Source organism: Hyposmocoma kahamanoa, unplaced genomic scaffold (genome assembly GCF_003589595.1).
Source record: "Hyposmocoma kahamanoa isolate Upper Pololo Valley unplaced genomic scaffold, ASM358959v1 87, whole genome shotgun sequence".
Lineage (NCBI taxonomy): Eukaryota > Metazoa > Arthropoda > Insecta > Lepidoptera > Cosmopterigidae > Hyposmocoma > Hyposmocoma kahamanoa.
Genome location: NW_020654422.1, coordinates 7,350,100 through 7,366,738, shown reverse-complemented (window position 1 = coordinate 7,366,738; position 16,639 = coordinate 7,350,100). Strand labels below are relative to the sequence as shown.

General features: G+C 34.9%; 2 protein-coding genes across 3 annotated transcripts; both read right to left on the bottom strand.

The window, feature by feature from the left end:
* Window positions 1–5,423: 5,423 nt before the first annotated feature.
* On the bottom strand, window positions 5,424–11,512 carry LOC113235194. 2 transcript variants are annotated; one of them, XM_026470811.1, is made up of 5 exons: window positions 9,049–11,512; window positions 8,605–8,725; window positions 8,222–8,359; window positions 6,190–6,408; window positions 5,424–6,007 (listed from the first exon to the last, which is right to left on the bottom strand). In XM_026470811.1, the coding sequence occupies exons 1-4, from the start codon at window positions 11,358–11,360 to the stop codon at window positions 6,196–6,198; spliced, it is 2,784 nt and encodes a 927-aa protein (XP_026326596.1). In that variant the 5' UTR covers window positions 11,361–11,512; the 3' UTR covers window positions 5,424–6,007; window positions 6,190–6,195. The 2 variants fall into 2 exon arrangements, with proteins under 2 accessions (XP_026326596.1, XP_026326595.1); XM_026470810.1 differs by having other exon boundaries at window positions 5,425–6,408.
* LOC113235335 lies at window positions 11,362–16,639 on the bottom strand. Its single transcript, XM_026471009.1, has 3 exons — window positions 16,576–16,639; window positions 11,460–13,286; window positions 11,362–11,367 (listed from the first exon to the last, which is right to left on the bottom strand). The coding sequence occupies exons 2-3, from the start codon at window positions 13,272–13,274 to the stop codon at window positions 11,362–11,364; spliced, it is 1,821 nt and encodes a 606-aa protein (XP_026326794.1). The 5' UTR covers window positions 13,275–13,286; window positions 16,576–16,639.

Here is a 16,639-nt window from a genome sequence, read left to right as displayed (position 1 = left end):
CGGCAAAGTAATAGAATCAATGAAAAAGATACTCAAATAATAAGATTCCGTACTAATGTCACTACAACTTAGAAAAGTTACGTATGAATCGGCCCATAATAGACTAAGACAGACCAAAAAATTTAAACAAGAAAAAATGTACTTACGTGATGTCGCCGGAGTAACTCTGAAATGGCTGCTGGCAAGACGCATCACCTGACGCTGTAACGACGTGCTTTACATGTAGGTATTGCTATATATTTTTCTTGCAAAGTTATTGCTGTGAGAACAACTTAGGGGAGCGTGGGGTATTGGGAGACCGCGGGTAATGAGAGCGGTGTTAAACTGGACGTTCCCAATGCTCATATTTGTGCAAACAGCACTCCTATGTCTTCGTAAACGTTCGCCAAAGTTCGAGTCCTGTGGGCGGCCCCGTAGAACCCCGCGTTTAGTCGTACGAGATGGTTGTGTGTTTTCCGCTCCGCGCTTATAATGTTTGCCAAATTTCATCATCCCAGGTATGCATTAAAATGCATAGTAACTACATTGTTTTTACCCTAGCTATGTCACCATATCTATCAAACTTTAGAAGTTATGCTTGAAATCACAATGAAAATAGAAATGTTTTTACTGTTTTATTCCTTTTTCAATTGGATGTTACGCGGGTAATGAGAGCTATTTGGCTCTCCTTATCCCATTGCAATATTCACTGGATATTCCTTTAACACTTTCTTGTTTATTCTCCTTACTTTTTAACTTATTTTATCAATTTAATTTTTTTTTCAGACTAATTATATATAAAGGCTCCCATTTGACATAAGGGACTCTTACCGGCTCCCATTTCCCAAACTGTGGGGTAATGGGAGCGAATGACATGTTTTAGTTTTTCCTTTTTAACCAAATATTCTATTTTATAGGAAATGAAACTATTTTTCCGGATTTAAATCGCGTATATTTGTTTTTTCAAACAAACCGTCGTTTCGGGCCCTTTACAGGTCTCATGGTCAAGGTTGACTGAGGTGGTACAATCTTCAACCAGTTATATAACTATGTGTAACAACACCTAAGAACTCGATATATTCTATTTTAGTTTCACATTTTTTCTGTGATTACCTAGTACCCAGATATGTGAAGCGTACGTTCATAACTAAGAAAAGTTTAAATTGCATAAATTATGACTTTTATTACCAATTTTCCTTAGTAGGCTCCCATTCCCCCACGCTGCCCTACCCCGGCTAACTATCAGCCCCGGTCTCCCCTACTCACCCGCCATCGTTCATCACCAGCCTTGCAATGTGTGCCGTTGCAATTGTGGTCCATAAACTTGAAATGTTGACCGAACTGCTGTCGGTGAGGAATTACCATGGGTTGCACAACTTCGTCGCAGTATCGTTCTGCATTCAAATTGTCTTTTATCCAAACGAGATCAGTAGTTCTTCCAACCAGGCGAGTTCCAGCCCACAACAATATCGGGTTAACAGCGGCTGCAATATCACATTGATGGCGTCCAGCTTTCAGCATACTCCCCTACGCATCTCTTCCCGCGTTAAATGACGACGTGACATGACGCTCAAAATCACAAAAATTAACGACAATGACAAATTCTTTAATACAAGAAAACAAACGTAAAGTCATATTAAACTCTCTATTGCTTACTTTAGAAAAATACTATGCGCTGCGCCTAATATTTAAAAGGTTTTCCCTCATAATTCCAAAATGTTTTTGCCTTTTTTTTTAATTTTGAACCATAATTTAATACAGTCTTAATTTACATTTATAAATTTCAGTGGCCAGTACTTAAAAAAATGAATATGTTAATATAATTGGCTTCCCACGGCCCATTTTTCTACGCGTCAACGCGCCGTGGGAAGGGGGCCGCCCGGCCCGAGCGCGCGTATCGTGGCCCGTGGTCGCCTGTTTTTGCGGCGCGTGGTGGCGCATATTCGGAAGAACGCGTTAGAAGTTAAAGATTATAATTGCAACTTTTAGCACGTGCATTATTACTTTATTACATAAGATTCATCGTAGTAATACTCTAGATTCTTCTTGTACCAGACTTGAAACTATACAATAAACTAGCTTCCCTAAGACTGCCGTTTACTTTCCTTAAGTCGCGCTCGGGTGGCCCTCTTTCCACGGCGCGTTGGCGCGTTGAAAAACCGGCCGTGGATAGCTCCACAAAGAAAATTATTGTAACTGCATGAAAAAATATTCAATACAAGCTCGACTATTTTGCACGACTTACCTTCACTGGATTTGCGGAATAGCAAATTAATTTAGTTACATTTCTATTAACATGGATTTTTGCAAAGTCACGCCTGTAACATTAAACTACACATCATTAGAGGGTGAATTAATTTCATGTATTTTGTCGAAAAAAACATCACTTATAGTTTCAAGAGCTAAAAACAGAGAAATCCAAAATTTCAAATTTTTTTGTCTTAACAAATTGTCGTGAACCATAGGTATAGGTAAATAATAATTTATTATCTACAAGATATAAGGGGCCAATAATATACATATAGGTACTAAAAGTTTAAAACCCTAATTTCTAATGTTTGTACTAACGCAGCGTGGTACCGAGAATTTCTGCGTTCTATAAGCAAAGTACTGCCGCCGTTAGTTAAAAGGGGGCAAGTGAAACTTTTTCAAAAAATGAGTTACCTGTACAGCCGTGATAAGCAAAAAAAGACAAATCTGCCACTATTTTTATTTTTTCCTAGGTGGATTAGGTATGAAGTTACTGTAAGAGAAAAGGGCCTAAATATCCACACTTTTATGGACGCATTTACAAAACAAATTGGTAAAAAGACGTAATTGCATATATACGTCATTTCATTTTAACTACACATTTCAATCACTTAAGTAAATGAAAAGACGCAAGACACATTAACTTTCTAAATCTTCCTCAGTTAAAGCCCTACATGTATTAGTTACTTAAAAATGTTAATTTCCCAGATGACGGTTACACAATGCTCACATAAATTTAAAATAAAGTGGATTAAATGTTACCTTTCATTTTAGTACTAAAAATCTTGAAAATGTCAAGTTGCAGGGGGGGGGGGGGGGGGGTACCAAAATGGGGGGTTCAATCGTGATAGTGGATGGTCGGTGCCCGCTGCTGTACTGAGTGATCGGGCTGCCAGGGCTTTGGCGCGCAGTTTCCGTTGAGTCACCGCCGCGGAATCTCATGATTAAGGAGCACGAATTGGTTCGAAACGTGATACGTAAATTATCCGTCATTTTTAGTTAATTGTGTTGTAATAATGCAAGTTGAAAAGGCATTAGTGGTTATTTGCGTCCATGTAGTATATTGAGTATTTTACGAACATTTTTAATTATTACCCTTTTTCTATATTTTGGGTAATTATTCAATAATGAAAGGATATAAATAACAAAATATTTTAATTCCATATTTTGCTTAGAATATATAGGTTTATCTTACTGCGTTTGCAGAAAGTGTCTATGTTTTTCGTTTAGAAACTGCAGACATTATTTAATTTCTTTAAACATTATTTTCTCGGTTTTGAGTTTTTGTCACAAGCACCCTTTCAAGTAACGGCGACAAAAGTAACTGCCAGCCCCTGAATTTCCTAGGTCTCATGTCTGCCACAGGTACATGAACATAGAGAGCAAATAAAAAACAGAATAAATAGTTAATTTCCATACAAAATGTTTGCTCAAATTTTTTTATATCTATGTATATCGTTCTTATACCACCTAATTTATCGAAGTTACTCATCTGACTCTATAAATATAAAAGCAATCAACAGTGACAATTGCGTGCGCTTTGATGTAGCTTTAATTTTGTTCTAATAGAGGTACTGTTTTTCTTACACAGGTACTAAATAGCACAATTAGTAGGTACATTTTTTGATACAAGTGTGTCAGGACTCATTAAGATTTACCCGCCATTCTGATTCTTACAAAGAAATACTCTCTGGCCGCGCCACACACTTTGAAGATTTAGTATATTAAATAAACCAACAGTTTATTGAGGGAATTAAATATATCAACGGCAAGTAATGATACTTATTTTTTAATATATCTACGCATAGTTATAATTAACAATCATCAAGTAGACTCGCTGCAGAACATACTCCCCAGCCGGACCACAACCTACATCTAATAACTTCTAAAGACCACCTACGTGGATAAATATTTCGTAATCTATCGAGGTACTATTAATTTTGTATGTCAAGGAAAATAGAGTTTAGGTACCTATTATTTTGTACTACTCGGATGAGTACTTATTGGTGGTCTGACCACAGAGGATCACACGACAATTGCAGCTTTTGACGTTCAGTATCTTCTATTTCTAACAAAACTCATTCAGGGAGAAAACGTTTAATCCTCTTGAAAATTGTACAGAATTTGTTCTCAATTCAATCAGTGTACCTTCAACTAAGTTCGTCCGTACGTTCGCTTATCTTTGATAGCTTATTTATAAAATATGAATGGTTACGTACGAAAGAAATTAGGAAATAAAATCAAGTGAACTGGCATGCTCCTTTCTACACGAATATCGAAAAAGTTAAACCATACAAACCGAGTAATCTATGTAACATGTTCCAAAACATTGAAGTATGTTACTGTATGTGCTTTTTGCATGGCGACTTGCTTCACAATCCTCTTGAATTAAAGTTTATCAGTATTTTTCGTTATCAGTAAAGAACAAAGTTTTATTTAACAGATGCAAATTAAATCAAGTTTAATAACTTAGGTACGCACCTAATGAGGTAATTTATTCATATTAAAATCTATAAGCTCTGACGTGAAATGGGGCCCTCTGTTCTTTCCTTGCTGATAATGAAAAACGAGATGCAATCAGACTAAAATCATAACTGCATCAGACTTAATAATAGTTTGCGTTAGTGCGAATTAAAACCAGTAGAGAAATAATTATAAAAGTATCACAGATTTCACATTAAACTCAAAATTTAAATAGGTATGTAAAACAAAGCATTCGTGTAATGCCTAACACAGAGCTCGATTTACCTCAAGTTATGATATTCATATTAGTGAAAATTACCTATACCTACTGTTATAGGTTCTAACCTATTTAATATATACATTTTAAATGGCATGTGATGACGTAAATGGAACCTTGGCAACCGTAGTAGGGAAAAATAGTCCACAATCGCCACTCAAACATAGTAATAATATTTTAGTCTTAAGAAGAAATCGGATATAATGCAGTTAGGACCTTCGAAAAACTGAATGACAATTTTCTTTTTTCTAAATATTAATTTCAGTCTCAAAATATAATATATACATGTTACGTAACGTAAATGGTCGAAAAACACATGTAAAACTAAAATTCACTGTGTTAAATGCTATAATTTCTATCAATAAGATGAAGATAGAAAAAGAGGACACTACTAATACCAGTTTTTACATTAAATACTTAAGTTAATGTTTAAAGTTAAAAAGAAAATGAACTTAAAACTTTTTGCTCTAACTTACACGGATTAGCGAAACAAACATAAATCATTACGTACATAAATTTCCACACTTGTTTTCATAACAATACCTATAAATCAATATTCATGAAAAGCACGAAAGTTACAATGTAATTCTCTTTATAATTGTTGTAAGTAGATAAAAACGATTATACACCGCCGCTGCACGCACATAGGACATAATCGATTAGTGTTCACCATTGACTTACAATTATACTTACACTCTTGTAAGGCGCTCAAATAGTATACAGAGCGCCAAACTCCGCTTTAGTCTTCATTTGTTCGACTGACAGCGCGATACTGCGATGACATTACAATTTAAATTTCGAATAGGTTGACTTGGGCCATTTTTTTCGTGGTTTTTGTATTAGACCCGTCGTCCATTTATTTGTAAGTCAATGGTGTTCACAAATCTTTTCATCAGAATCTGAGATCTGAAGTGTATGCCGCATTCCAGCATCAACATAATTTCAACACCGTATTTACCATCATCATCCTCACCGTATTTAAAATTTGACTAGCAATATAAACAGTCATTGCTAGAAGGTACTCTAACTTGCTAGTGTCTAGAATGTCAGCGTGATCGGTATTTCACGCTGGCAACTGGACATGAAATATATGCATACATATATAGTAGGTAGTTAATATAGTCTTATCTTAGATAACTAACTAAGCGTTAGTAGCCATAATGCCGTCTCAGGCACTAGACATTAATAAACAGCATTGCCGATACTTTCGATACTATCGTTAATCTTCATGTATTAGTTAGTTCATCGGCCGTATCTGTTACTGACATAATATTTTGCAATGTTTCCATCATTCTCTCGCGGCGGTCATAGGGAAAATCGGATACGTCGGTAATTGATCGGAAGTACTCGCTAGTTTTAGCGATCTCGGTCATAAGATTGTCACCTTGTTCTTCCAACGTTCTGCCGTGTTCTTCTATGTTACTTAACGCGTCGATGGCCTAAAACGATTGATTAGCACATTAATCCAAATTCATACCCGAAGTCAAGAGAAAATGATGGGACGGGACGGCTGGGGATCCTCCGGCAACCCTACATACATAGTTTTTGGGGCAAAATTGTTACTCCTACTCTTATGTTCCGCTTTTGTGAATAACTTTTCTGGTTGATAATGATACTGAAAGAAAGAATGATACTAAACAAAAAATGCATAGCCCAGAGAAAACGAAAAATGCATAGTTTTTTATAGTTACAATCAGAAATGACTCATTTCTATCTAAACGTTTTATTGAGATAGTTTTATTGGTTTGTATCAGGTAGGGAAGCCTGGTTTAAGACGACGCACTTAAGGTTTGAGACCGTGTAGAATGAAAACAAAAAGTGTTAGAAAATCAGCTATTGTTTTATTTTATAGTCTATTTATCTGACTCTTACATACTAACGTGGAAAATAGTTAAATTTAATAATGTGGTTGTAATTGATAAAAAAGTGCAAAATGGGATTTGCGTACTCTTACACTACTTTGGGTAATGGGCAAGCGTACCTATGCATGTGCGTCGGCAAGAGTACACAAGGACTTCGTTTACCGGTTGCACGAATCACCTCCATACCTTTTTGATAATGTGACTTTTTTGTCTCCGTATGCATGGGCCTTTGCTCATGGCGAGCTGAGGAGAATGTACTTGTGGCACGGACATACCTCAGTTAGAGTGGTGGTGGTGCTTTAGGCGCACTTGCAGCCGATGTTTCAGGCAGATTCGCAGCACACGGCTCAGGTCTGGTAAACCTTCAAAAATACTTGACTCTCGCATAAAGTTTCAGTTGATTTAGAACAAGGCACAACGACAGAAATTTCATTCAGAAGTATACTTTTCTAAACAAAATGGTCTGAGACTACGCGCGCACTCTTGCAACACGTCAAGTTACGTACTCTTGTACACTTCAACCATTTCAGAATAAAACTGCTACTAACCCCATATGTTGCAAGTGACTAGAATCGTTTGTAGTTTGATCAGTAGACGAGTTTTTGGGCGATTTGATACAATGTCAGTTTAAAAAAAAATGCTTGGTTTCTCAGTAACAGAAACCATTTGAAAATACAAAAAGTTTTACGCAAATACATAAAAATGTTCAGGCTTAGGTAGTTTCTTAGTTTTCAATATTTTTTTAATATTTTTCCGCACAACAATCTTCACTTCTTAGCACTACAAAATGACACTGAACTTAGTTGCATATTGTAAATAACTTCTCGGCGATCTACATTGCGTACTCTTTATCGGATGCGTCATCTTAGATCAGACTAACCTACTCTTATTTAATTTTTGTTATTTTTTTATAATTTACATTGTTTTTGTGAAATTATAAAAAGTATTTTCACATAAAACTGGGAAAAATGTCATAACTGAGAATTAGCGCGCAGTCCTTCATAGTGACCAAAAATATCGCTGAATGGTGTTAACTAATTACCTATTTACTGGACGATTAAATTAAATTAGAATTTTCGAAAATTACATAGCTGACATAAATGATATTGCTGAAAACTAAGTTTAATGATGGTGAATTTCATCGGAATTAATCACAAGTTTAATTGTTTAATTACTTATTACTTACACATACAAATGCATTTGATGAACAAAAAATGCATATAGACAAAACACTCATTTTAAACATCTAGTCTAATCAAAAATGTATCATCTATTTTATATATATTTATACCACAGACCACATAAATACTTTTTCCGTGATTTATACACACCAACTTTTTAATATATTCCAACAAAAAGTTTGCATTCATTACAAAAGGTATAAACTTACGGAATCCATATCGTCGGCGGACATTTTTTTCCCCTTTCCGACTGAGGAACCAGAATTCGTTTTCATCATTTCGGTTTTAGCGTTTTTTGTATTTGCTATTAAATCCCTTTTATGGCGAAGTCCACGTTTCGTTAACACCTGCAAGTTGACCGTTTATGAAATAGTATGATTCCGATCATTTCTCTCAAACGAGTACCATGATTTTATAATCATGTAAGTAAATGTAACAATTTACAAACTTGTTGAAGATACTTTTCCAAGTAATTACCAATTACTTATAACATTTGCATCATCATCTTTCGATACATTAGATAGCTAAATTAGCCTTTCTAGTACTACATTTAGTGAGGTAACTGGTAAGTAAGTGTATGTTTACAACTTACAAAATCGATGCCAAGATCTTCCGATTTCAAGAAATTTGTTGTCTTCAGGTCGGTTTCCGATTCCACGACATGCCATTCGATATTAATGTTTTTTGGAACGTATATTTTCCGTGAGAAGACCCTGAAAATTGTTTCAACATCAATGCTATTTTTTACTTATATACTCTCTAAGGGCAGAGTAGCGACTGTCTGTCTGTATGTAACCGTACATACTCTGTGCTGAACATAATAAACGTACCAGAGAGAATTGCTCTGTAAGGTCAACTGGGGGTTCCTATGCCATTTTTCCATATAATCGGAAATCAAGCTTCAATCACTTGTGCACAATAAGAGATACTATACGATATCCAATACACGCAACCGGCGACCAGCTGTCAACGTGTTCTTACAGAAGTAAACTTCACCGGTTATCGAATTATTTAAGTGCAATAATAGAATACTTACTGGTTAATTTTAGTAAATGCTTCCTCCTCAGAATAAAAATCTGTGAATTTGAATCCAGGAAATTCGAAACTCAACTCGTTCTCAGCGTTGAGTCTCCCTTTTATCAAACCCAAATTATCAATATTTCTGCACTCTATCCATACGTCTTTCCAAACATTGTGAGTAGAACTACCTTCGTCATCATCCGAAATCTCAAATATTTCAGCGTTTGGTGGAATGTACTCAGCAGATGTGGCAAGGAAATTTTCTATGTCTTGGTCCATATCTTCTACTTTTTGTATAGGGTAAACTGGTGTAGTACAATTCAATTTATTCTCCATAAGGCGCTTGTTTATTTCTTCAGGTTTCAAAACAAACATTCCACGTTCCGGTTGTTTGACAGGAGTAATTGTAGCACTGGCTTCGGAATACACTTCGACGATTTTTATTTGAGGTGCTATTTCAGCAACGGGCTTCTTATTCTCGATAAGTGGAGGCGGATCAGCTGGACAGACATCACGGCTCGTTATGGTTGATTTTTTTAGTAAAGAGGGTAAAGTAACACTCGATGATGATGGAAGATATAAAGGCGTCAGAACAGCTGATTCATTTTTATTTAACACATTGTTAAGCAATGGATCGTTTGTTTGCAATAATTGTGGATTGTTAATCTGTTTCAGTAAGTCTTTTGAAGCCAGGTGGTATAATCCATCAGTCTTGCGTATTTTTATCGGTTTAACTGTTTTACAAATATTTGACTTTTCATGTACAGAAATGTCTGACTTTTCACGCACTGAAACATTACTTTTCGAAGTTTGATTCGAAGAATTTTCAGCGGAGCTTTGGACTGTCTCATCACGAGGTAACGATACTATAACAGTGTCATGTGAACCATCTTTTGATGGCATGAATGCTAAAGGATTTTCGATAACTTTGATATTATCATCTGCCTTAGTGGTGATCCAAATACCTCTCGTTAAATTGGTATTCTTCCTTACATCTATTAAAGTACGTACAGTGTCTATACCCAAACATTCACTGACATCGTAAGGGCCTACAAAAACACAATGCTCGCTTGAATCTGGGATTGCATATATGCCAAACTGGGGCGTACTATTCTTTTCGGGACACTTTTGAGCAGACAGTCGCACAGTTTTCCCAGACAGCCTGGCAACATTAATAGCTTTTAAAATGCTTTCATATTTCACGAAAAAGCCTCTTTTATAAAACTGAATTTCGGTAAAATCATTTTCCACCGTCATAACAAACCATTTCGAATTCTTAGGGCTATTTTGACTGTCTGTAGTTGATTTTTCTTGCAATTCTTCATTCGTTGTGGTAGGAGCAGCTTCTTTGTCACAGTCGTCCATATTATGATCTGTTGTTTCATTATCACTTATTAACAATGAATCAGAAATCGACTTTGATTCTGTCTTCGATTCCGTTCGACTTGTCTCATTTTCTTTTACTTTTGATACTGATCCAATTAGTTCCCAGCAGTGAGACAAGCCACACAGAATACAAAAATCGTCTTTCAATTCATTTGTAGCATTGGTTAGCAAGTTCTTGATTGTGAGCGGGTATTTATGTAAATCAGCAAATCTTATATCATCTATATTCGTACAGTTCACGAAAAATTCGTTATTCGTATCAACAGCCATAAATATTCTATAAGGTCCTTGTTTAGATATCATGAATAAGTTTTTACGTTCTCTGTACCGACTCAGTATAAAACTCCAAGGATATAGAGCTACTTTTCCATGTTTCGGTGGATCTAACGTATTCTTGACAAGACCACTGTCCAAACGCTGCTTGTACTGTTTATAACTTTGCTCTATCCATGCAATCAGTTTTGTTTTTGCAGTGGTACTACCTATATTAGTAGTAGTTATAGTTGGTGAGTCTAATGCAAACTGTGTGTGTGATGATGATGAATGTTTGTAATTTTGTTCTTTATTTAAATTTAGAGCATCGCATTTTTCAATGTAGTACGACTTTTCGTTTCCCATTATTGTAGTACATTTTTCTTCGTCCACTGGTTGCTTTCCTTTATCTTTTACTTGCTTACGTCTGTTCTTGTCACTCTTTTTCTCTTTTGTTTCATGCGGCTCTTCTACCTTGCTACTAGCCTGCACTTTATTTATATCTTCGCTTCTATCGACGTTGATTAAACTAAGCATCCTATGACGAAGCGTATCGTCATTTTTCTCTAACTCTGCAATTTTGTTATTAGTGGCAGAGTAGTAAGAATCAAAATATTTTCTTCCTTTGTACGGTGTTGATCTAGCACATTTCTTTTCATCATAATTTGAAATAAATTCTATTTCTGTCATATCACTGCTGTCAGATACGGAAAATCTTTTAGCATTCTTATCGTTACTTATGCTTCCACATCTCGTACGTTTAAGAGTTTTCTTTTCTGAACATCCCACGATAGAAACGTCCGTGTTAGGTTGTATACCGTCGTGAGCTACTGTCTCATTCAATTCTTTTTCCTCTAGAAGATTTTTACTAGAAAGTGAATTTTCAGTAAACCTTCCATTACAGAAACACTTGTATAAATTATGGACCATGCACCATGGTTCTATGTTTTCACAATTAATTTTAAAATCTAAGATTGACAATATAGGTTGAGTTTTCAAGCCAGATTTCAAACACATGTTACTGTAAAATTCTCCATATCGTTTAGAAGCTTTCCAATTTCGTTTTTCAGACTTTAGTAAAATACTTTTCTCTCCTGTTACTACAACTGTCTGATGGAATTTTTGCTCTTCTTTCGCTAATCTAAGATTAATTTTCTCGTTTAAATTGACCAAACCTGGTATTAATCCAGTACAATTGTTATCAAATGAATCAGTAGTTTTGAACTTTGAAAAATCACATGTGCATTGAAACATACATTCTGCATGCCCACAATGGTCCTTTAAATTGTAAACACATTGTAAGGAAGCACAAACACATCCTAAAGTGCAAAAACTATTTGAGCATTTCTTAAAGTCTTTCTCCTGAGGAGCATCGGGCAACCTTATGACAGTAACGTCAAGTCTGTCCAGTTCGTTATATTTTCTTTTGAATATCTTTTCCTTCCCTGAGGCAATGTTGATTTCTTTTTTAAAGCCGTCATTACGAATTTGTTTCCTAGTGTCATCTACTCCCGTGTACAAGTTATCTTGTTGTAAGCTAATGTCAACGGCATCTAAAAGATTTCTCACTACGGTTTGAATTTCAAGTGGCACTTCTATTGGTCCAGTTGACAAATTCGAAATGTGATGTATGTCATTATCAGGATTAATTTTATTACTGTTGCTATTCAGATCACGACGCATGAGTAAACGATTCTGGTCACATTTATATTTCAATTCAAAAGTTACACTCGATTCTTCGTTTTGAACAAGTTCTTGATTACGAATGGATCCTAGAACAGATGTTGCCAGTTCAGCCCATGTCTTCGATATGGAACCATCCACGTTTCTTAAATTATGTAAAAAGTTCGAAATTCTCGGCTCCATAGTAATTCCGTAAGCAGGTTGAATTTCAAGTCCAGGCTTCGGAAGGTTTACAAGCTCGACGTTACCAACGTTGTACTTTTGATAAGAATCATCTAAACCAACTTTTTTTGTAAGAGGACCTGGTTTAAATTTTACGGTTAATGAATTTCGTAAAAGCCCCTTTTTACTATCGACAATAGGTTTTTTAGATTCTTTTCTAGTGCAAACTTTTCTTTTGCTTAAATCGTAGTTACATAAAAATTTAGTTTTTCCTCCTTTACTCCCATTAACCCGAATTTTTTTTCCATTCCATAGAAAGTATTGAATATTATGTGTATGTCCCTCTGGATTAAGGTTAGTTAACATTTGCCACGCTGATCGAGAAATGGGTTTGTCGCCATTTAACATATTTTTAGCTAACGTTTTAGTATTTTCATTTCTCGAAGAACCTGCGGTTATTTTTCTCAGTAAAAAGCTTTGCTGTTTTTCTAACTCTTGAGGTAAGAAAGAAAAGATGTCTTTTTCAAACAAATTGCGGATATCTCGAACAGTTTTAACTTTTAATCTACTTTTTTTCTTTGGTATATAATGCTTGTCAACTTTGGGTTCAAAATAACATTTAGGATAGTTTCCGTTCTCATTATTATTTATTACTATCGGCACGGCAACCTTGACTGTCACTAAATCATAGAGATCGTTCTGGATATGATTGTCACTTCTTGTTATATCTGAGTAAAATACTTTCATGTTTTCTTGCATCTTGGCTAGGATCTGAAAAAAAAATATATGTTTATTATTTAAACTTCCTTACATTTACAACTTGAAATAAAACATTTAAAAAAATTATATGTACCTATGACCTATAGTCAAAATTATATTTGCGTTCAAGATTACTAGTAGGTAGGTACGGCAATGACTAAAATTCTTGAATATAAAGAATAATGACAATTTACGCTTTATGGACTAGATCGCCAACAATATCAACCTAAATTAGGTTGTAGTATGAGGAGTTTTGTAATTCTTAAACGAAATGTCGGGTAAGGTAATTACAAGCAACATTTCATAGACGCTGGCGCCAAATACACACAGACAGAGAACAGATGTTGCCAGTTCAGCCCATGTCTTCGATATGGAACCATCCACGTTTCTTAAATTATGTAAAAAGTTCGAAATTCTCGGCTCCATAGTAATTCTGTAAGCAGGTTGAATTTCAAGTCCAGGCTTCGGAAGGTTTACAAGTTCGACGTTACCAACGTTGTACTTTTGGTTAAAAGGTTTCTATCGAGTTTTTAGGTCTTCGCGATTGTAACACATAGGAAATGAAACAATTTTTCCGGATTTAAATCGCGTATATTTGTTTTTTCAAACAAACCGACGTTTCGGGCCCTTTACAGGTCCCATGGTCACTGTTGACAAGTGACAAGTCATCGCGTATATTTGTTTTTTCAAACAAACCGACGTTTCGGGATCTTTACAGGTCCCATGGTCACTGTTGACAAGTGACAAGTCAACCGTGACCATGGGACCTGTGCAGGGCCCGAAATGTCGGTTTGTTTGAAAAAACAAATATAAGCGATTTAAATCCGGAAAAATAACATGTTTCTGCTGTGTTTGTTTGTATTATCGAATAGATTCAACGTTTTTATAAAAACCAAGTGACCACAACAACTTAAATCCTCAATGTGAAAATGCAATAATTCACTAATCATGTAAACCGGTCTCAACATGTTCCATCCGGCCTAGGTGCTCGCCGGATATCCGGTATCCGGCCAAATTACTATCCGTTTCATCTCTAGACTGTAAGTCCACCTTTACCTGTAGAATGTATAGAATTTACCGAATTAATAATATTAATGCATTTAATACATATTTACGTCGTTTGTTAGTATGAAATCTTTAAAGCTATGATAACAAGAATAAGGTTGGGTATAAATAAAATGCAACGTATATAGTTGAAGAATTTCATATGACGTCTCAGACCAGTGTTTACGGTAAACACATAATAAATTTTGTTGCACAAACGCAAATTTTACCGCTATTACTTTACCCATTTATGTAGAAAGATTGTAATGTATGATCACTATAATAAATAATTCATACTCCACCGAATAAATTTAATGATTACGTAATTATTTATAAATAAGCATAGGTACTGTAGGTAGAATGTTAAAACCAAAGACAGGGAATACTTTAGACAAATATTTAGTGTTCACACGAGATGTGCACGTTGATGTAGGTATTGGGAAAACGTGCAACGACAGTGTCGCTATGTATACAATCTTGCCAGAGAGAGCAAGAGCGGATTCGTGTCCCCTGCGTGTCGACTACATAAAATTTTCATTTATTTTACCGTCAACAGTGAAATCCGAAAATGAGAAACATGCTTCGAAACCGGTTGTTAACGCAAGTACCGCAAATACCAGTATTAAATGCAAAGCTAAATTTTACGGAGTACCTACTTACAAGTATATAAACAAGTTATCAAAACAAAAATTGCTCGTAAAATGTTGACTATACTTTTTTCAACTAATATGTCACACGAAACTGTTATTTTTCTTCAGTGGTTATAATCCACAAATTATATAAGATTAAACTCTTTATTTAATAGGAAATTTGAATATTTTGTACGTTTGTATTATAGCACACGACACTTCAGGGGGAAGTAAATAATTAAGTAGCAGAAAATTGAAATGGCAGGCAAAATCTGGAAAAAATTTCTGAAAATTTTTAAATAACTTTTAGGTCCGGACCATAAAAATTCACCGCACTATTTTGTAAAGATGCAAGTGTTATCCAAGTCACTTTTCAGGAAGAAAATTGTTCAAATACCTATTTCGTCAATTACGTGCCATTATCATAAACTTAATTATGATAATCCATCAGACTTATCAAACGTCAAACTTTGCAAAATGAATAAAACGTGAATAATCTACGATATACAGAAAATGATCACACTGTATCTTTTGTTTCATAACAAGTAGTGACCATAAATTTTTCCTTTTCTTGTGCGAGTAGCATAGAAAAGGACATAGAAGACGTCAATCAGTAATAATAATCAAGCAGTAATTCGTCTCCTTTAAAAATTATGTTTAATTCCAATTACAACAATGTTAGGGTAGCTTCATTCATACCAATGTTCAATTTTCTTTTATTTGTATTTGTCCCATTTGCCGTGAGATTATATTAAAAATGTACCATACATTTATTTGTTACACTTTAATAATAATAATAACAGTTAAAGTACAGATTATCTTTCGCTTGCGGAAAGCTGAAAACAGTATTAATGCACAAATTCTGTAGCACAGTAGTCTCATGGTCATTTTGTCTGTGGTTATCACTAATCGGGAAAGTGAAATTTACAGTTAGCAAGACTTAGTATAATTGTTTTTAAACGTTCTTGATACCCGTGTTTTCATTAACTCGTTGCATATATGACATATTATGTGGAACTTTATAATAAAAGGACTTATTTATTAACGACGATTATTTAGTGAACACAAAGTCTGATCGTATTATAAATACTTTATCTAATCAAATTTAAGTTAGCTTCCTGTTCAAATTATAAAGTTTCAAAATTACATGGGCTCAAAAACCGGGATTTTCAACCAAACAGCGCCCAACTTAAAACTAATTTTCAAAACAATAAAACATAGGCATACTATACGTGGGTACACCTTGAAACACTGTGACCCCAAGAAAAATAACGAATTCCTTTTATTAAGCACTAATAACACAGTTATAATATTGTGCTAATATTATGTAGACAAATCTCCATGAATGATCAATTAAAAAAACGTGCGGAAATGTTTCCACGCGAATGTCGTCTCACGCAACACACCCATGCTTACGTTACGGCAGACAGAGATAGAAACATTGTTATGAAATGACAGATGCAGCTGCGTGGCTGCTATAGTCATACGCCACATAATTTAAGTGTCACTGTCATTTTAATCACCTGATAAAAAATTAACCAAGTACGTAGAGAAATAAAATTTTATTAAAATATTATGCAATTATACACTGGAGTTGAATTGTTCAAAAATTATGACACTATACTTACATCATTGTGTAGCTCTAAATGCAAACGTACACACTGAATGATAAACTATGATTAGATATCCTCC

Coding starts and splice junctions, on each gene's coding strand:
- LOC113235194 (XM_026470811.1), bottom strand. CDS start 11,360: ATGACAGAAATAGAATTTATTTCAAATTATGATGAAAAGAAATGTGCT. Junction 8,726..9,048: donor GCATTTACTAAAATTAACCA/GTAAGTATTCTA, acceptor AACAATTTTCAG/GGTCTTCTCACGGAAAATAT. Junction 6,409..8,221: donor CCGCCGACGATATGGATTCC/GTAAGTTTATAC, acceptor CAATCGTTTTAG/GCCATCGACGCGTTAAGTAA.
- LOC113235335 (XM_026471009.1), bottom strand. CDS start 13,274: ATGCAAGAAAACATGAAAGTATTTTACTCAGATATAACAAGAAGTGAC.